The sequence below is a fragment of the Channa argus genome, chromosome 6 (genome assembly GCF_033026475.1).
Source record: "Channa argus isolate prfri chromosome 6, Channa argus male v1.0, whole genome shotgun sequence".
In the NCBI taxonomy this organism is placed as follows: Eukaryota; Metazoa; Chordata; class Actinopteri; order Anabantiformes; family Channidae; genus Channa; species Channa argus.
In genome coordinates this window covers 23,688,669-23,710,913 of record NC_090202.1, presented here as the reverse complement: position 1 = coordinate 23,710,913, position 22,245 = coordinate 23,688,669, and the positions used below count along the sequence as shown (strand labels likewise).

General features: G+C 41.4%; 1 protein-coding gene across 1 annotated transcript in view; it reads right to left on the bottom strand.

The window, feature by feature from the left end:
• Window positions 1-838: 838 nt before the first annotated feature.
• gbe1b (glucan (1,4-alpha-), branching enzyme 1b) overlaps window positions 839-22,245 on the bottom strand; it is a 70,709-nt gene continuing 49,302 nt past the window's right edge. Inside the window, exons 13-16 of the mRNA XM_067507206.1 lie at window positions 21,601-21,785; window positions 18,428-18,558; window positions 9,456-9,573; window positions 839-1,809 (exon numbers count right to left, since the gene is read on the bottom strand). Coding sequence (XP_067363307.1) covers window positions 1,747-1,809; window positions 9,456-9,573; window positions 18,428-18,558; window positions 21,601-21,785 — 497 coding nt within the window. The 3' untranslated portion in view covers window positions 839-1,746. The remainder of the gene's footprint in view (window positions 1,810-9,455; window positions 9,574-18,427; window positions 18,559-21,600; window positions 21,786-22,245) is intronic.

Sequence of the window (22,245 nt, the reverse complement as noted above, 5' to 3'; positions counted from 1 at the left end):
CGTTCATGATACTTGGCCAAACACAGGAGGATGGTCCTGAATATGAATGTCTTTTTCTTCAGCTGCAGGGGAGGCAGATCAAACACCTGCCATATGCTACAATGCACGGCTTAAATGACTGAGAATCTGCACTAATGCAGTAGGTGTGGATCACACAATAACAGCATCCGTGGCAGTAAATCAAGGCATTAGCTTTTATCAGGGACGCCCCAAATCAGCTCTTGTTTTACTTGTAACAGTATTGCTTTGATAAAATGTGCAGAGAACGCTGAAAATTGTCCAAAAGACATCCATTTACACGGCAACAAGGGACTTTTAGAAAGAGGACGGAAACCAAGAGAACAGAAGTCTGGAAACAGATGAATTATTACAGTCATCTGCAAAACAAAACCTCAAAAGATGAAACCTGTCACATGAAAGACCATTATAGCGACATTTTGCCTGAGTGAGTGAGTTCGGCAGACACAAACGCAGTCACCTATCATCAGCCGTGTTTCTTGCTTCGTATATTTTAGTTAATCAATAACCTTCTCGCGTAACAGCAACGAATAACACGCCGCTGTTGTTTGAGATGTTTAATCACCGAGTGTGTTGAGACAAAAGTCACAAAAGTCAGAGCTAATTGGAAGGAGGCACATGTTGCTTGTGTGAATTTAGGCTGTTTCTGTGTTTTTTCTGGAATAATCCCACGGGGAAAAGCCAAAGCACACAGAGTAATGAACACAGGAGAAGGAAAATACACAAATCACAGAATCTTAAGAGCACTCAGGTGTGAGTCATCATTTTAACTTTTAACTTACTGTGAACAGTCTTATCCCACACAAAAATGAAGAGCGGATCATCGGTTTCACTTTATTTCAGCTGAATTTTGCAGTCTGTGGAGTTTTATTATGATAACAACACAAAGGACAAAAGTATGCATTACACGATGCCACACGCTGCGAACAATTCAAATTAGGTCGATTTTTATCAGTCCGTGTTGGCTGCAAGTTACGGTCTTAATGACGGGGTCATGAATGACTACATGAATGCTCCCTGTGGCTGCATAAATACAAACATTACAACACAGCTGTCTAAGACACACACTACAGGTATAGTTCCAGTAATTCAAGCAGCAGATCAGTTTGTGCAAATTCTAATATTTTTATATACGTACACTGACCCACAATGCAAATCAACAAAAACGGCTCATCTGTGGTTAAATACCTGCTTTAATTAGGTGCTGGTAATACTGTAAATCTCTGGGTTGTTCACGCTAAATTACGATATGTTTTCAACAACAATTAAACTAAACTATATTAACACACATCACATTGTAACATATTCTGATTTCTCTGAGCTTTTATCATGTGTGGATGCCTTTCGTATGGCTTCCCTCTGCCACAGTCGCCAGTCATGTTTATCAAACGACACGCCAAATTCAACGCCTATAAATGGCCCCTGGCTAGCGGTGGATGGACTCGGCAGGGTTTTGAGTTTTAGCATCTAGCTGCTGGTTATGTTGGACGCTTCCCAAATGGACCAATCTGTAGTAAATGGGGTTACACAGCATCTAAGGTTGCAGATGGTGTTTGAAAGCACAGAAGCTCACAATGCTTTTCCCCCCCATTTAGAAAAAGACTCAAACACAAAAAGTGGGTTTGGATGGTGCACGAGGTTGACACTTTAAGATGAAGGTGATTGTTAACACTCAGTTTGAGGTTGGAATCCATTCTCGATCCTGGTCTCTGTGGAGACAATCATCCTCTAATAACAGTAATCTATCTCCTCGTTGGCCAGGACAATAGCGGTTCTGCAGGGGATGTAGACCTGAGAGAGAAAAGGAAGAGACAAAGGGAGAAAAGAGAACAGAGAGAAAAGTAAGATGACATTTGAAGATTAACGATGTTAACGAGATGACCGATTCTGGAGTCTACAGAATTTCAGCTTTATCCGTTTTTTTTTTTTATTTCTTTTTTAAATAAGTGTGACATGGAGGCACGTGGCAGCAGTGCCTTGATGATCAGGTGCGATCGCTCCTCACAGTCGAGGCTGACGTGACGCCTAAACAAAAGACGGGGGGGAAGGAGAAAAGAGACACTGAAGGAAAGGGTGGGGGGTGTATTTAGAGGAATATTCAGATCGGAGCAGAAAAATAACTCTTCAAAAGGTGACAGTGCACAAACACCGGAGCCTTGATCGAAGAGGACCTGTCAAGGTTAGAGAGGTATAATCAAAAGTGTGACAGAGCTGCAGCCACAATAAGACCTCTGGGTGGCACTGGAGTCAGCACTTCTTAAGTGAGGACAGAAGTCACAACTGCCTAATATTTGTGCCTAACTTTAAGCTTTAAGCTGTGCAGAATATGCAATATAGCATTTTTTTTTTTTAAACTTTCCAATCAATGCAATACCTGTGTTTCATCATGTTTATATAGATTCTGTGAAGACACACTCTGCCAGCGGGTACGAGCTGAGCTAAAAGAATCTCCCGATTTTTAGAGGACCGAAGGGAAAAAAAATAACATGTCAGCAAAAATAATAGATAGAGAAAAAGATCCGCACACAACAAAAACGAAACGGAACAGACAAATGTCAGATTCCTTATATACGCTGTACAATAAAGTGTAAAGAAATCTTAGTTCGGAGCCGTGTAGCTAATAAAGTCTTTGATCAATCCTTTTGATATTCACAGTGTCATTTGCAGCCAAGGAGCAGCCCCGTACCATTAGTCACTTCCGATTTATGCCAAAGGAAAAGCGAGGCAGACATAAATGATGCTGTATTCCCCAACTGAAAACTAAAAAAGAGAGCAGGGCTGTAAACAATTCAATCACCCCCTGAACTCTTCGAGCCGCCCCTCAGCATCGGCGGATGGGAGCTCGCTGCGGATGTGTTTCTTTGGCAACAGTTCGTCACAGAGGGAGCCGAGCAGCCCAGCGCTGAAACACTGACACAGACATTGGTGACTAATTAAACAGTCACAGTGGGAGAGCCTCCATCCACAATCACTGCAGAGAGAAGGAAAAGGCGGAATGAATCATTGCACCTGTTTAGACAAAAGCTACCACTGCGCCTAACCTGGAATGTGTCAACAGCTTTAATTTCCAGCAAACAGATAGCAATACTGACAAATTCTAAATCCATCTGTGAACAAAGAGCAGCAGATAGTCCCAAGTGTTGGCAGAGCAATTAGTAGGAGACATACTAATTAACATATTAGTCCTCACAATAGAAAGGTGTTTGAAATTGGATACGTACTTGACACACTGTAAACGACCTACTATTATTCACCTACACAGGAACAAATATGATATTTCCCCAATTTTTCATCACAAACCCAACGGGAGGGGGGGGGGTCATCTTATACTGTGCCTAAGTCAAACAGCCCACAGGAGTTTGTTTTTGCATGAGCTTCTATTAACCCTGTGCTTTATCGCTACTTCAACTTCCCTTTTAGTGGTTTTCAACAGGATGTGAAGTTGCATAGGTCAGTGGAAAGTCACGATCAAGGAGACACTGGTTATCGAATTCACAGCCAGCATCTGTTCAATTGGTACATCGGCTATTTAAAGCAAATACACGGATTTGCACAAATTGAAACGGACAACAAAAGCCTCTTTGAGACACTGAGGAAGAAAACTGGGGCAAACACAAGCCTCGTTTTGGCTTTAAACGCACATTTGAATACATTTCTGTGTTTTCGAACACGTGACTGGGATTTCGGTTGCCATCACTTCAATTGAAAGAGCTTTGAGGACCCATTACTTGATGACCAGTAATACGGGCGCCCCATTGTTTTTCAAGACTCACTTAAAAAAAAAAAAAAAAAAAAAAAGGTGATAAAGGTGTTAAAGTGCAGCCGATTTGAAGAGTCTGCACCGTGTTAAATCACTGTACCTAAGAGAGATATTGCAAAACTGACAAAAAGTATGGTGACAGTCAATAATTTTAAACAGACAGCGTAGTGAGCCTGAGCTGGACCGTTCAGCTCGCATCAGTAGACACCGGCCAGAGAATAATAGTTAGCGGCACAAATCAGGTACTCGGGCTCGGCAGTGACGACTGTGTTAACTGTCTGGGCTCATCTCTGATCACCCTGCTAATCTCCCTGAGCTAACACCTCCTCCATCCTGGTTAACCTATGTTATGATCTAATTTGAATCACACGTGCAGTTACACGATATTAATGTTAATCTCTCGGGCACAATGTCAGACTCAGTTTTCATCAACGCAGCACCAACTCTGCTGCCAATGTTTGTGCAGCAACCCTGGTCCTCGGCACAAGAGCGGATTTATCTGAACGTGTCCACAAAGGCTCTGCTGCCTTCTGATGAGTCATTTGTAGTAGGCGTTCGCCACTTCACGGACAGAAACTCGTATGCCACATTTCACATCTAAGCAAGCGCATTTACTCGCAGCCGTCAGATCCAACAGCTGTTACTGTACAACTGAACATTTGCAAATCTGATAATGCACGTTCATATCAGGGCCGGGAAACAAAGGGAGATGAGGAGAAAGGACATCAGCAGTGAAGACTGTGATGCGTTAGTAGAAAGTTAGACGTGGCCATTTGTCCTTTTTTTGACTTCTTTTGTTTCACAGATGTTGTATCGTCTTGTAACACACTCACGTGTTTGAATTTAGGTTTTTTTTTTTCTTCCCTTCAAGAGCAGAGTCCAGCCTTTGGGCTAATACTCAATCTGATCAATGTTCAAACCCACTTATAAAGGATTCATGAGGTGCTTCACAGGAATATGTCATGCACTAGGTTTCTGTTTCCTGACCCCAGCTTCTTCTCAGAGCACTGCCTGACTATCTGTGTACTTAAACTCTCCAGACATGTCTCTGTTTGGCTCCCTCACTCACTTAACAAGGATCAACTCCCTGTAAGTAGTACTCCTCTACATGCAGCTTGTACTTTAGGCAAAGAACAAGGATCCGACTGGATATCATGAACCTGACTTGGATTTTAAAGTGGGGATAAAATCTGTTTTCGTTTTCAGCCTGGGTCTGATTATTGCATCTTCGGTCATTATTCGTTGTACGAACACAGGAATTTGTGTTGCGATAATGTATTTTCAGTACTAATACTGAGCACAGTTCCGCACAGCACAGTAAATGGACAGTAGTATGTGCACAACAATTTAGCGGTAATGCATATCTGTATGTGTATGTAATGTGAGAAGCAGGTTTTACGCACTGTCACAGTTTTAGTCTGTTAGTTCACACTTCAACATGAGGCCTTAGATCTTTCTGATTGAAACATTCTTCTTTTGATCATTTGCCACAAGCCGGCTACGTTTCCCTCACTTCCTCTTTCTTCCTCACTTCAGCTTAATTTCTTTTTGTGAACCTGTCAAAAGAGACAACCCCTTTGATGCATGCAAAGTTTATCAAAAGGTTCTGAAGAGGCTAATTATTCATCAGCATTTCTTACAAAACTGTAAATGTGAAAGGTACCCAGAAAGGTTAGGCTAACTACATCTGCTCACTTCAGGACCACGATTTCAGGTTTTTGATTTGTTAAAACCACTAATGCCAATGTTATGTAAGGATGTTTTTGTCACCCAATGTCCCGCTGAGAACATCAATTTGTACTTCAAGCTCAGACGAAGGCTTACGGCAGATGCAAGACTTTGTTATTTGCACAAATAACATGTTTTTTTTAATCGAGCTTCCATGTAACCTGTGGAACCATTCAATCTCTCCATGTTACCAGCAGCATGATGAAACCAGCCAAAGTGCTGATCCTTTTATTACCAACAAAGCCCACTTTAAAAAGAAATGTTGTTACAATTACAATATTACAAGCGTTTTAACTTTCAGTAATAAATGTGTGGCGTATAAAAGTCATTAGTGTTTGTACAGTATCCAGTATCACCAATTCAGTAGTTGCTTTACACTCCCTAAATGTCTGTTCCCATTGTGCTTGAACACAACTGATTGCTCAGATTAGTTATTCATTTAAACTACTCACTCACATGCATCTTAAATGGTGACAGATTTAATGCAGATCGTTTCATTTTAAACAAGCAGTTGATGGTACTTATCTACTTAACAGCAACCACAGAGGATACATAAAGAATGGCATTTTTAATGAGGAATAAATGATTTAGTAATGCGATAAATGTGCTAATAAGTTAATTAACATGAACATCTTGCGGATTGCCAGGTTGTTGCTGCTGTTTATGCCGCTCCAGCATGACATGATCGAAATCCAACTGGAAATAGGAGCATTTCTGGTGTCCTCAGAACCACTGCCGCTTGTGGAGGGAAAAACCTGCCCTTATCTGTACTGTGGGTGAGGGGTGGGGTGGCACTCAGGTGGGGGTATTATGTCCTTAGCGCTTTATTTCATCGGATCTACAACACCACCGGACCTTACACAGGCTCGAAAAGAGCTGCAGAGTCCAAAAGTGATTTTAGCGACTTAATAACAGTAACAATTGTGTCTGGGCAGCTCATTAGAAAACACGTTACACACAAACGTTTCTTAATGAGTCTATTACCATGAACTGCAGAATTAAGGAAAGTTGGTCCCTATAACTTTGCGGAGAACGTTTTTACAACCTGGCAACGCAAACATTATTGCTTTTTAACTGCTTATAACTGCTGCATATATGTTTTATTAATTTTATTATATTGAAACCATTACTTACAACTTGCACGCCCTTTATTAGGGTGACTGATCAGAAAGCAGAACACAGCCACAATCTCAAAAACACTAATTTGCTGTAGGTGATGTTTTAGCAGCATGTATAAAATATGCAGCATGCATCTACTGTATTGCGACTGTCTACCTAGTGTCTGTAAACCTGGTGCCGTTCTTGTGAAAAGTGAAATATTTTTTAAACTGCAGTAGCATGACAGCAACAACTCCCATTGCTCTGCACACAGAGTACAGCACACTGGCTGTTCACAGACTGCATCACATCTAACAGCTTCAGTGTAGCCCCTTTTTTTGTTTTGTTTTTGTTTTGTGGGGGTGGGGACATTTTTTAACTCATTTATTTATTATAATGATTAAAAAAAGAAAAGACCTGTCTGAAGGAGTTACATAGTGTTCACCATGGTCTACCGAGCCAGTCGGATGCTCTCAACTCTGTTGGCTTCATCCAATCGCGTGCAGTTTCAGACGGAGGAGTGATGCATTCTTGGAGGATATCGGGCTTTATTATCACTGAGTAACGAGGAAGCCGCAGAACTGGCGGACCCATTAAAAAGACAGGAGAGAATAAGTTTGCACAGACTTTGAAAGCAACAGTTGTTAAATAAAACATGGATGGTGTGGGCACCTCTTGCAGCCCCCGCAGAGACTCTTGTCTGATTATTCTTGTCATAACCAGGTAGGAGTGAGGAGGAGGAGGAGAAAAGAAGCATATTTATGCAAGACTACAGTCTCACTATGCAGTCTCTATGAGGAAGCTGATAAAGGAGACGCAGTGTGTGCAGGAGCGTCCAGAACCTCCCTCCATCCCTCCCTGTCAATTCCATTTCTCTCACTCCCCGTATTTTTCCCATTAATCCGTGATGTTGCCAACATTAGCAGATGACTTGTTAACTAAACTTCACATTTTGGCCGAGAGGGACGTGGGTGAAGCAGCGGTGTTTGAATTAATAAGAGCTGGGAAAGATTTAAGAGAATGTGGAATTTGAGTCCTTAGCTGACGAAATCTATGCTAATACAACGGGGGAATGAAAGAGGAAGAGGCTTTTTAAGCTGGGATGACACGATCTTAAAATAATGCTGAACTGTTGCTCTTAATAGCAATGTGAGTTTTGCCAAGCACATTTTTGATGCATTAAAGTGCTCTGTCGAGCTCCTAATATGAAGTAATATCCCCGATCTATTAACTGCAACACTTTTAGTATTGATCTGAGGAGGGTCACGTTGAGTTCAGGTAAACAAACACCTCATCAGGTGCTGTGTCAACTCTGGTACTAACCGAAAGCGCGTAAGTGTACTGCCTCGAGATGTTTATTACTTTACAAAACAAACTGAAAAACCACAGGAGATGATGAGACTGTGGAGACCACTTCACAGACATCACTGCCCTCACACATTAATTGGATTCATTACCATAAGATCTAACGCATGCAATCAGCCAAGTTACAGTTGGAGTGTTTGGGTATCTGTGCTGATCCTCACTAATTCATCCCTGACCTTATTCATAAACATTTTATTGCCTTTCAGCATTTTAATCAAGAAAAAAAAAAAAAAAATTACATCAGGAAAAAAAAAGAAAAAAAAAAGGAGGCGGCAAACATGTGGAAGATCCTCCAGCACTCTGCTTAAAATGCGTATCAGTGTGTCTTGCTACAGTATATTTCAAGAATCCACCTATTTCATGCTCTTAGCCTTAAGCAGTCTTCATGATGGAAGCCCAGTGGTTCATTCTGCCAGATCGCTTTCTCCTCTCCACGACGCTGTGCGAGCTTTAAGAGCTGTGCGCACGAAAAGGTAAATTCCAACGCCATGAATAATGCACATTATTTGCCTGAAAGAGCCCAGGATATCAGATTCACATGACGCTCAGCGACTCCACGACAGCTGCCAGCATGAGCGCAGTAAGAGGCTCGGACACCAAATACGGTCTTCCCGAGGCAAAGCCTAGAGATGCGGATTACTGGTAAACAATGGATATCATCCCCTGACGGACACGTCTGTCCTTTTTTTTTTTGTTAAGGCTGCCATATTTGATCATTTACGGGCTTGTGCATTAAGAGCTAATCATATCAATTAATTAATAAGACGCAGCAGTTAAGCGGAGAGGCCCAGACGAGAGGGACCGCGGCTTTTCGGCGGAACAGGCAGCCGTCCTTTATGACAACACTCTTAAACCTCATTAGAATGGCTCCAAAAGATCCTCTCACCACAAACTCCAGTTTCACGCTAATTAAACAGGACCAAACATTAATGCTCTGACAGCTGTTTCATCACCTTTTTTTTTTTTCTTCTTCTAAAACTACTGATAAAGTTAATTTGGAAACAAGAAAGAGTCCCAAAAAATAATAAATGTTTTGTTCAAAGTTTTATGTGCCCACTATTTTTTCATTTTCTGAGATATTTCTAGAGCTGTCTCATCACCACCCACAACTCCTTTTGACGTTTTTCAGCTGGGAGCAGCTCCTCCATTACATAAAGTATCTGCACTGCATTGTGGGACAATAGGATCCATCAACAGCACTCTCAAAAATCATTTAGCATGCACGCTGACATTTTTGAGGGCACTTAATTTTGTCATTTTTTTCCAGTGTGAATGTACAACATTCCCTAAAGCGTGTTAGAGTTAGTATGCAGAGTGGGATGGTGATACAGCACAGGTTATTAGTAAAGTAGTCTATTGACTGAACTCAGCTACAATGGCCCTGGACTTATAATTGGAGTATACAGTACTTGAAATTTAGGACGCAGTGACATTCAACAAAAGATGAACTTTGATGAGTCAAATGTGTGATGCTGAAAATATTTACCCGTATAGAGTTGGAGCGACCGTTGTAGGGCTGGGTCTCAGTGAAGAACTCTGTGTTGTGGTCCAGCCGTCCGTGACCCCCATACTGAACCTCATCGGAATCCAGCTTGATTTTATATCTGACAAAGATGGAGGTTAAGGCACAACAGCAGTGGGAAACGAGATTATAAGATCTAAAACATAAGAAGCACAGGAGAAGGTTTTATCACAAGTGCTTTTGGTGCGCGGACTTGGTTGAGCAGTGCTCATCTGGTTTATACTCATTGAAATCCTCCCATCCATCAACATTCAGCTCCCCTTCACAGCACAGCGGAGTGACAGTGCAGAACTCGAAGAGACAAAGACCACGCTGCTTGAAATTAACATAAATACAAAAGTGATTCAGTCATGGCGCAACCATCCAGCCCGTCTGTCTAATTTATCTAATTCACTGCATAAATAATGAATTTGATGGAGAAAAAAAAAAAAAGATCCAAATGAGAGACAACAGATACACATAAAGAGTGACTATAAAAAGTATCCACTTCTCCTCTAGGACTCATATTGTATTACAACTCTGAATCCCAGTGGAATAATTACGCTTTTTTGACACAGATCAAGAGAAAACACAGCAAGTTAGTACAAATTACACGGCGGCTGAGATAGTGATCCTTCTCAGGTTAGTACAGAGAAATGAGAAGGTGGTCGCTACCTGCTGTGGAGATTTTAGCACGAGGAGAAGTGACCAAAACTGAAAGAAACCAATTACAGTTAGTCATTCAGCAGATGCTTTTACCCAAAGCCACCTACAAGTGAGTAGCAGACACTAGGGGCAACTTGGGGGCTTGGTGTCTTGGCCAGAGACACTTTGACTCGTAGCCAGGACAACCGGGAGTCGAACCAACTGAGCTACACCTACCCCTCAAATAAATATCAATATAAATGAAAAAACACGGAATAATATTAAATTACTTTGTACATTTAAAGTATTTACATATATTTACAGAAGGCATATTACAATTTTGGAGCAGTTGCAATGACACAGATTAGCCCTCCAAGAGATGGATTTATACCCCTCCCCAACTGTTTATTATTACACGGATATGACAATTTGGAGTTATAGTTTATAAACACATTCTTGTTAGTATAGAGTTTAATACACCGGAGATGGTTTTAAATTTGAGTTTAAAATCACTGAAGTCATAAGGTGCCTGTTTCCGAATGCTGCACGAGAGCGTATGTAACATACTGTTAACAATTGTTAAAGCTCAATGGCTTTTTGCTTCAACGCGGTCAAAAAAAACTTGATGAAAACACACTGGTTCAAAAGTTGCAAAACAAGACGTGAGTGACAAGAGAATGAGGTGGTTCATGCAAAGACAGTTAAATAGGTAAGAAAACATGTTATTGCCGTTGAACGTGCATGGAGAAGAGGTGTGTGTGTGTGTGTGTGTAGACCCCTTGCTGTCACTTATTCCTCATTCTTTTTTGCACACTCTCTCCCCTGTGTGATTCGGTGCAGAAATGCTCAGCCGCTGAGGAGCTGATTGATGAAATATGTGTTATTGAAGAAGAGCCAAGATGGAAAGACATTTTATGAAATGTAACATGTAAATCATACCCGTATGCTGCAACGAGGGGTTCACACTTTTACTCAACTGCAGGATCAAATCTATTACACGATAAATACCGTCTTTCAGCAGGAGGAAACACTGTCTAATGCAATATCTAAATTGGCAAATTGTCTAAATTGTTATGAGAGCCACGTTTGTCTGAAGAAACAATTTTCTGAGGAGACTTTTTCAAACCCCTCCTCCCGTTCTTGGACTCATTGATGTTAGAATCAGTTCGAAGGCCATTATTTGGTTAGATTCCTTTTTTAAAAAACATTTTAAGGACGGATTTAAAATGCAACAAAGAGCCCAAGTGTGGCAGTGAACGTACATTACTATCTGAAATTTCCGGACCAGGTACAGCCTTGCTAATGCCAGTCAGAAATGTTTAGCAGCCTATGTGCATGTGTACCCTGATGTCCATGTGCCCATAAACATCTGTGCAGCGCATTATTGACTGGCATCTCTCAGGGATGGGGACCTGTAAGAGTGTGGTACTGCAACAAACACCTGGAGAGAGGAGCAGACATGCAAACAGGCCTCTAATTGGATGTCTGAATAATCACCTTCTCTCCCCACAGGCGATACTCAGGAGTCTGAGCATGATCCTCAAACACTGCCTCATTCTGCCCCAGAGCTGGGAAAAAAAATTCGCTTTTGCTGCCTGTTTGTCTGCTTTGATAGTGATGATTAAAAAGAAGTGCTTCTCTGTGCATTGTTTCTGCTGAGGAAGAAGCCCCCCCCTCCCGCCCCTCCTTCACATCCCCCTCTTTTCTGCTTGCCACTGTGGTGGTTTATGGAGGCAGCAAAGTCATTACTCTTTGGAGGTTTTACAATAACTATCAGACGTGTATGAAAAAAAAAATTGTCTCAGGGCACTTATGCTTTTGGGAATGTGATTTCAAAGGTTAATCATCCTAATACAAATGATAAAAACCTTTACATTAAACATAACTGCACCGGGAATCTGTCTTAACGCTGCATGGAATATGTGTAAAGCATAAATATAACACGTTTCAGGGCTGATCCGGATCCTTCACGCTGCTTGTTGTGCATTGCATGTTTACTGTATGACTGCATGTCTGTGGCACAGAGCGTGCTGGAAATGAGGCGCAGTTACGGTAATTCCGAGCTCCCTGGCAAACTTCTGGAAGCACAAATTGGTAGTTGGAAGCTTTGAGCGATTATGTCTTTGTTAGTCGCTACAGATGGCGGCAACAACAGCTTGCAGTTCAGCTGTAAAGTATTATAATCAATACAGTCTGTGTGAATAAGGGGGAAGATTTAAGAACACAATCAATTTTGCCCAATGAGCAGAAAGAAAAGAAGGCAGTGTGAAGCTTGATGATTGAAGTCATTGATGACCTGAAAATAATCTGGCCATGACCGTGATTGCAGACCCAGCCACCACTTAGTTCCTCCATCAGCTTGTCGTTTTCTTCGGGCTTTATGAAAGTAATCGCGCCCTGGTGTGGGTGAACAAGAGTGAAATGTGAGTGCACATCTGAAGAATGTGTCATGGCCTTGTAAGCTTTCTAAATACCGCATCTCGCCTTTTCAGAGTCCACTTTTCCTGGCTTTCTGCTCAGCCGGTGCCAGTTACATCAGAGTGGATAAAAATGCTAGAAACAGTTTCTGCCACAGAGGAATAAGAGACGGCTCGGGCCAACCAGCACATGACTCCGAACCGATACGAACTGACGTAAAGTGGCATCCGTAAACACTGCTCATTTCAAAATAAAGGGATGTCCATCACTTTTTCTAAGGACTATGACACCTACAGCACAAGTTTGTTTCATTCTCTGATGCTCTGGTTACAGGTTTGGGAAGATCACATATTTTATACAACATGACAACATCCCTTTATTTTGAAATGGCACTTTGTTGGTTCGGGCTTCTAAAAGAACTTCACGTCCGAACAACAGAGAAGCCCTATTATCAGAATTAACTCCTCCTCGGGAGCTTGGCCTTCCACACATTTTTTCATCATGCGGAGGAATTACTCATTATAGTTCCTGAGGAAACACTGTAGGACATGATGATACAGTGTGGCACATTCCTATTTTCATGGTTTAGTTTACCAAGTAAATTGTCAGATGGTGTGAGAAGGATGAGCAGTCACATGATCAAACACATGTCAAAGAAACCTCCGGATGAGCCAAACTCATTTGAAAAGGAAATAAAAATAAATAAATAAAACCGATCCGTCTATGCACTGACGTCTTGGATCAACGTCCACCTACTGTGCTGTTACAATAATTCTTTGAGAGTAGTTTTCCTGTGCATTGGGGTTATTGCCAGCCTTTTGCTAAATGCCCATGTGTTTTTTTTCCATAGTTAGTTTTGGAGGAGTGAAAAGTGGGCTGCCAGTGATTGTGGATGTTGTGTTGGGAGTCCAACATGAGTTACGCTCTCTGAACTGTTGAACCAAACTGCTACGGAAGATGTGAGAAAGCTACTGCAGTTTAGAAAGCAAGCAAAATGTATTATTCTAAATGTATTGAGCTGTTTTGGCCTTTGTTTTGGGAGGAGGGTGCCAGGGTCAATGTTCCATCCGCTGCAGAGATGAGCGTCACAAAATATTACAAAAATGTTATATTATGCCCTAAAGTCAACAACGAGTTCGAGAGTTTTTGTGTTGGGTTAAGCAGCAGATTGTTGCCTGTGCACAAGGTTACCGCTCAATTTACTTGCTCATGGTAGCATGTTTTATTGTTATTGGAGAAAAGCCCTAAAATGTTTGTGGCATGCTCACAGATGTTAAAGAGCTGTGGTGGGATTCGTGTGCGTGTGATTTATTTCACCTACAAATGAAGTGACAGATAATGGATACTGTAATTTGGCTAAACTGTTTGCATGTTTACAACCTGGCTGCTCGCGTTCGCTTCCTCGACAGACTCTATTACTTTAGTAATGTCAGCGTATTCCCAGATTGCAGGAATTACCTTATTAAGTAGCACGTTATCATATCGAGAGAAATTATGCCTGAAATAAAGCGGCTCATTTATCTGTTCGCAGCATTTGAACACGATAAACTGTGGAATCACAGATTAAGCTACTGAATTGATGAGGATGTCTGTGGATGATATCTGGCAGAGTTACAACCTAATGGGGTCCCATGCAGAGAAAAGTAATGCAACTTTGTTTATGCAATCTATCTTGATGTATCTTGCAGCTGACTGTTGAGAGTTGAGTGGAAAAAAAAAAATACTTGCATATTTTCCCTTTTCAGAAACCTCATATGATTCATTCCGGATAATATCAGAGTAAATCATTGTCACCTATGCACACCTCTGTGCATTTTATTCCAAATTCTAGTTAGTTAGTGTCACTGCACCTGTAGTTGAATTATTCCAAATGACGTTCAGGGAGCGGCTCAGACAGAAAAGGAGAATGATGACCTGACACAATCTCAACAGCCTATTGGCACAGTGTAAATCAAAGACCAATCTGCCCTGACAGGTACAGCTTTCATGACGGGATCCAACTGGGATTTCAAATACTCTAACCAGCCAGATAAAGCCCACTGCCTGAAGAATGTGTCCACCATGAGTCTGAGGGAAAATAATAAAAAACACTGATGGTTTGAGTGCCTGTCGAAAAGCTGACGTTGACTGCATTTTAATGGCCAACATTTTCAGTGGAGGTGCTTCGCTTCACTTTCTTTCCTGTTCTTCTTGGAGGTGGAAAGAAAAAAAAAAAAAAAACACACATTCAAAGAGGACAATGACTAGCAAAATAAAAGCTTGTCTAAATACGTGAAGAAGCCAAACAGTCCAAGTAAGGACCGGTACTGAGGGACGATGACTACATTACAACTGAGTTATTTATTCATTGTAAAGTTTAAACACAAAACACATCTGTACAATATGAACTGTGAAATCTTCTCAGTATTAAATTGACAACTTTTAGAGTCTGTGCGAATAAAAAAACTGTGCAGACACTGGACAACAGTCAGCCTATTTTTAGTTTAGTTAAAAAAAAAATAAAAAACACAAAATTATGAATAAAACCACCAGTAGAGCCACAAAGATCGAGATCCAGCACGTAACAACAGGTAACTTAAGGGTGTTTGTTGCTCAAAACGGACGCCCTCTGATATGATACAGTACTTGCCATATTTCTGAAGGCAATGACACCTGTATTGGATCCATTTTCAATTGCACACCGCATGGTCAGCTGCATCCAGTTATTACTTGGAGATGCAGCAGTGGTGTGGGGCTCCACTGTGACATCCCTGACCCTAACACAGGTAGAAGAAAGTTTAAGTATATGACAGCTGAGTGTAATGAAAAAGCACTTTTGGACTCTTTGAGCTTGTCTTGTTTACCTCCTCTGCCTCTGAGTGGCACTTTCATCTGTCTTCTCCCCTAATTGGATCCTCTGCACACATTCCCATCGGAGGATCTGCATCTCCTCATACGCGCGGCGCATTTACCTTCCTCACACACACACACACACACACACAAACACACACACAGCACATTTGCCTTTATGTGTTTACTGCCTCTCTGTATAATGACAGTCAGAGCTTTGCCCTCACATTTATTTGCATTTCCTCTCAACCAGCCCAGTGTCTGAGGCCTCTCCTTAAACATCAAAAGAAGCACCAGGAGGAAAAGATGTGGTTCCATCTAAATGAAAATAAACCCTCAAAAATGGTGTAATAGACACCGTGCAGCAAGGCTATTAGTGCTGTGCCCAAGATTTACCCTATCAAGGCAAAGCGGGAAACACAAGGCAGAACGTCAAACCAACTTACAATTAACTCATTATGTTAACAGATTAGAGGTCATTTCTTTTTTTTTTTTAGTCAGCAACAACAAAAAACAACTGTTGATTACTGTTCTTGTCTTACTGTTCTAATTTAATAACCTTTTTTGGCTTTTTCATATGTTAATTAACACTGCAAGAGATTCGAGATGCTCATTTATGAGGGACTGTCCACCGTGACTGCCAAGTTAAAATATACAGTATGATATAATACAGGGCCTATAAAAAGTCTAATCTGTGTTTGCCTTGATTTTGTTTCACCACATTAAATCATGGTCAATTTAATTCTGCATTTTTACAAAACCTTATCAACAAAAGGACCTTATTGTCAAAGTGAAAATATCTCCACAGAAAATAATTGCATAATTATTCACCTGCTTTAAAGTAACTAATCTAAATCATCACCTGTGCAGTCAAATAGTTTTATAAATCACACAATTGGTTAAATGGAGATCACCTAATGGCAGGGAATGTGTTTCCAGCATTAATGTATAAATACACATAAATATGGATGGTCCAATCATAATCCTGGGCAAAATCTACACCATAAAGATAATGGGAAACTGAAAGGAACTCCAGGACACTTTGAAGTCAAAAGGGATGTGTACCTGCACAGAGTGGACATGCTGACCCTTTGTCCTTCATGACATTGCTAAGACCACTAGTGATAATGTTGTGGCTGATCAGTGTAAATGTGCCTGGAGCCTGGAGCGTCCTCAAAAACGGAGTAACTGTGCAAGGAGGAGACTATGACAGAGGCCACAGAGACATGTATCACCACTCTGAAGGAGTTACAAACTCCAGCAGCTGAGACGGGAGAGACTGGACGGAAAATGTCGTCTGGGTGATTCACCAGTTGAAGCTTTTTGGGAGGGTGTCGAAGAGGAGAACAGTCAAATTAAATCTCAGCTAGAGTTTGTCACAAGGTATGTGGGAGATTTGGATGTCAACTGGAAGGAGGTTCCATGGTCTGAAGAGACCAAAATTGAGCTTTTTGACCATGAGACAAGAGACTGTGACTGGTGAAGGATGCAGGCAACAATTGCTGTCAGTGAGTTTCTTTAAAGGGGGTGAACATGTTTTTGTTATTTTTATTTCAGTTCCTTTGTAGAGGTGGTTTCCCTTTGACAGGAGGTGCTTTTTTTTTTGTTTTGTAACTTTTTGTCAAATAAGACAAATTTAATCAACCATGATTTAATGCTGTGAAAAAGAGGCGAATATTTTTATAGGCACTGTAAGTATCACCAGACGCATTGTTCGTTACTACAATATCATCAGGCGGATGCTGTACAAGAAAAACGTCTCAAATTTAGGAGATTTCCTCACATTTAGACAGACATTAATTATTCCTTTGAAATGAGCATGAAACAACAACTTATCTATCTAAATGAAACAAAACCTAAAGTAGAACAACTGCTATTTAACATCCTCACGGTCAGCCAATCGGATCATCCTGCTTTGCGACTAAGTTCCTCGTGCATAGTGATTTGTACCGCTGGCGCGCAGAGAAAACTAACAAACTCTGTCTGTGTTTGACTCACCATCACATTATTTATGTCATAGCTGAAAAGGCAACACAGCTTCATATCCGCTCAGGAAACTGCTGGTGTGAGCTACAGTGGGCCCCCGAAGAGAGTGATGTCCGTTATAATAAATACAAATCTGTCAGCTTTCTGTCCCCCTTCGCATCCCTGATCATTAAGCCTGCTGTAATCACAACTGTGGGACTCATTAAATTCCTCTGCGCTGCTCGCTGGGAAGACAGACAGCCAATTCTGCTAAAGAGAGCGCTTTCTGAATCACTGGGCTCTGCTATTATTTCTCTCTAATAGCATAACACCACCACTATGAACAACTGACTCATATTCCTCTCAACAGTGACTGCTAAAATTACATCACAAATGTTAGCCTTGGAGAACAAACTGCCATTACAATTGCAGGACTTTACAAGTCGCGTTTGGTTTAAACAAGTCTGACAGTGTTTAGAGCCCCGATCCGATCCGATCCTCAGCCCGAGAGAAGGCATCTTCTCAGAGCTGGTTTATATTATCGTCAATGCCCTGACAAATTTGTGGTAGATTCTTTTGAGCCACATCCAGCCGATAATCTCTTAACAGTGAGGACAAAACCATGGAAATCCATTAGGTGGTTCATTGGAAAACTATTTTAAAATACAGAATGTGGCATGTCTTATCCTTTAAAATCTATAGGCACAAAAGCTGCCCCAAAATCTCAGCATTTTGAAGATCGGCTGGTCTGATGGGAAGTTAGTACGAGACGGAAAATCAAAAGTTAGCTAGTGACAATCATCAGTCTGTAAACAATTGCTGGCCATCATTTGCATCTCAGTGTGGCCAAAGACAGATCTCATGTGCTCTCTGTGAACTAAACCGTGTAATTCCCACCTTTCGGTTTCAAGCCCTCTAAAAGATATTTACAGTCTCAGTTCAAGTATCAAGCTCACTTGATCGGTCCCGTTATTGTATAAATGAAGTAACTAACAAAGACATCATTACTCTGAAAGGCCCTGCAGTGGGCATGGAAGGAGTAAGTCAGAGGATTTAAAGGAAACCAGCAGTGACATGACAGATAAGAACTAAAAGGATACTTTCCTGGAACTTCTACAGCCACCCTGTAGTCCTGGAAGCTCTTACTGGGGTGGAAGTTGAAGATAAAGAGCACATTTGCCCTGTCAAACACAATGACCTTGTCCCCTTCATGCTTGGCGCTGACAAAGGCCTGGAGGGAGGGAAAGGGAGAGAAAAGAGAAGCTAATGAATTATTTCTTCATGAATAGTCATTGCCTTTCTCATCTCGGATTTGGAGAATTACTCTATAATGGGGCACATTATATCAGTGGACTACACATTTCCAAGTAGGCTGAGTAACAGTCCCACATCAAATTTCAGGTGGTGCTCATCAGTGGAAAGCAGAGACCCAGGGTAGCGGGAAACGCACACTGTCAGCTTCAGACAGCTGCGCGTGATAAATCTGCCACTCTCCTGTGGAGCGAGCCACTGTTAACGTGTCATTAGCAGAGATTATCAATGTCACCCAACCGCCCCACCCACCCCCTCTCCTGTTCCCTGTTTTTTGGTGCCTCGTTCCCCAAGTCAAATTTCAGGGCAGCATATTCACGGCTGAACGAGAAGATAAGCACCCCTGCAGCTCGACCGGCAGAGGGGATGGAGGTTAAGGAATGAGCTGACGGCCTGCAGTCTTTTACCAATTCCATTTTTACATCGACAGCTGTTAAAGCTGCATCCATCCATCAAGCTGTAGCCCAATAAGCATGTGGAGAAAATGTGCATGCGTACTAATAATGAAATAAATGTAAATGCAATCAAGAGTGTGTGCTAATCACAACGTTTTTCTGATTATATTCAGAATCTGTTGATGTTGGTAGGTAAAAAAATTTAAATTATTATCTAACTAATCAAGTGTGCACAAAGAAAAAATATCTCCCCAAGTTTCAAACAAACTCTCCCCTGATATGTAAGCAACATCTTCTGGTTTGACATTAAGTCTAAAAGCCTTCTGCTTCTGTTTCTGTCACTGCCTGCAGCATCACACTGACCTCAAACAACAGTTTTGGGTCAAACATAGCCAGGCAGTGAGAGCTGGGTAAATCCCTACAGTAGCCCGGTGTGTGACCTCAGCAATCAGATGAAAATATTTTCGTAAAAAACACTGTTCAAATCCAATATTTCCTCGAACCACGACCCTCGTCTCCGCTCCTGTTCCTCACTGGCACTTACGGTGAGGCAGCTGCAGGTGAAGCCCGTGCAGCTTGTGGAAAAATCGAATTTAAATGTCGGTCTCTAGAGACATTTTATGTTTCCAGGGAGACAGGGGACACTGAACATACGGTTGAAGATGTAACCTGCGGTTAGACGAGAGGTCAAAAATAATGTTTAGAATTCTCTAAGTTTGCCTGAACACTGCGTGACCGTATCAAAGCTTATGTACAAATGCTGAGGTCCCAAATGGGGTGAAATAAATCCCAAGTCCTTCAGTGACATAAAAGTTATTATAAATATTGTAAGAAATGTATATTTCCAACGTACACATAAAATGTTGGAATTCAGAAATACAGACACAATTAAGTTATATTGCCAGAAATCCAGCAGCTAAATAACAGCAGAACACTGGATGCCACAGCCTGTCTGCTAGTGTGCAGTGATTTATTTAACATTTCATCACAGCGAAACACCCCGAGTGATGCTATCTCTGCACTAAAAGGAGTGTCAGGAGTTTGTTTCTTTAAAGCTGCACATCTTTAAAGAGGCGCACGAACTACAAAACGCCATTTAAACCTCCCACCACATTGAAATACTGAACGGGGGGATAGAATATATCCATTAAGCGCGATGATCTCCGTGTCACTGATAAGCTTCACAGAGACTTCAGACTCATTTGCTTATTACAGGCAGGATCTGCGAGCAGTTACTGTGTTATCTGTGAGTAATGCTCTACAAAGTCTTTTTGTGATACTGTATCAGAGCGTGAATGCGATTTTCTATGTCTTGGCTGCTTCTAAGCAAAGGCACAGGTGCAGCTACAGAAACGTCTGGAACAGTTTTATTAAATATTGCATCAGTCCAGTCTTCAGACCACATACCTGATACTGTATGCTGGGCTAAGTCTTACATAACACCTAATCTGATCCATGTGTCTACTTTGGCTCCATCTCCTCCCTCTTGTTACTTCTAATCCAACAGTTTCCATGTTTATCTCCAACTAGTCTTTTATTTAAAGCGTAGAACATCCTGTGTATTAGATATGTATAATCAGATGGTAGTTTATTAGGTACATCTAGCTCAAGACTAACAACAGTCTTGCAATAAATCCTCCCTTCAAGAGCATGATGTTCTATTTTGATTGATTAAGTGAGGTGTTGATTTACCTGTGTGGCCATTTTGAAAGCGTGCTACTGCCAAACTATACTGCCTTGCGCTGACAGGTGAATCTGTTGTATTGTCCCGCCCTTTTACATCAGCGAGGCCAAACCTTGTGATGCATGATATACCTGCTCCCTGTCCAGAACTTTAAACATAATAACCCTAACCCCAATGTAGGTGTCTCAGCACAAACCTGCAAGGTTTTAAGAGGTTCCCGTTAGTCAGAGTACACTTCTGACTGAATTTGTCCCTGTGAAGCAGTCATGCCTCTAATTATGCTCTGTGATGCAGTTACTATTCTGCTGAATCTGTCTGTCAAGGAGAAACACTCAGGTCAGAGTGTAAAGCAGCAAGGTGAAGAGCGAGTCTAATCTGGGGGCTGATGTAAGGCCGGGTGTTTTTGAATCAATTACACAGACTCATTTCTAATCCCTGTCAATTTAGCCACATTCCCCATTTGCATTATCCCATTACTTTGCTACCAGACCCTCAAGAGAAAACCCTCTTTTTTTTTTTCCTCTACCATTCAACTGCAGGCAAAAAGAGATGCTCTATTACTGTGTGCTTTGACAGCAGCCAGAAAAACAAGACATTTCCCAAATGAACCCTTTATGGTGTATTTATCTTCCCCCTGCCTGAGACTTACAGAGCTCCCCAACACTGTAAAGGTGTATACACTGTAAAGATGCTGGATTGAAAATGCACTTATTCTTAAGAAATATGCTCGAACGAGCTAAATCATTCAACAACTGGCTGGGACAACATCTGTGTGTGTACGAAAAAAAAAAACATTCTGTGGTGACATTTTCCTTTCAAGTGATTTTGTCATTGAGGATGTCAGCACAAAGTCTACTGTACAGTCAGTGTGTGATGTCCTTACAGGTGGGGCAGCCAGCCAGCCGTACTTGTCTTCGGTACGGTTCATGTCTCGGTCAAAGGCATAGAGCTGACAGTAGCGGAGGTGATCCATGTCCAGCAGGTTAAACTGCCGCCGGGCATAGTGGTAACTCTGATTGTTCCCCTCTCTGGGGAAATCCAGCCACTCGGGATGGCCAAACTCGTTCCCTGCAAAACAGAGAGTTATTAAAGAATGTACATTTCCAAGAGAAGGACACACAGTCTCGGCGAATTTGCATATTCCATTGTGCAAAGCTATATAGGGTTATTTTCAAGTTTTTTTTTTTGCAACTTTTAACAAGAAAAAAAAAAAAAAAGACACAGATCAAATAGATCAGAGTCAGCGGCAGTCTGTGACCTTTTTCTAACCTCGGCCGAGGTTGGTACTTTCCCTATTAAAACAGAGCCACAAAGCCCCTGCAACATTTTCACCAACTATATGTGCCAACCACCCTGTCACAGAGGGACCTGCCCTTTTATGAATAAAACTTCTTTTATTTTTTTTACGTCAACATACTTGAGTCTCACTTTTTTCAATAAATATAGGCAAAAACTAGTTTCTGGATATGTTTTTACATTATTATTATTATTATTATTATTTCTCCATGACAGAAAACAAACTTTAAGT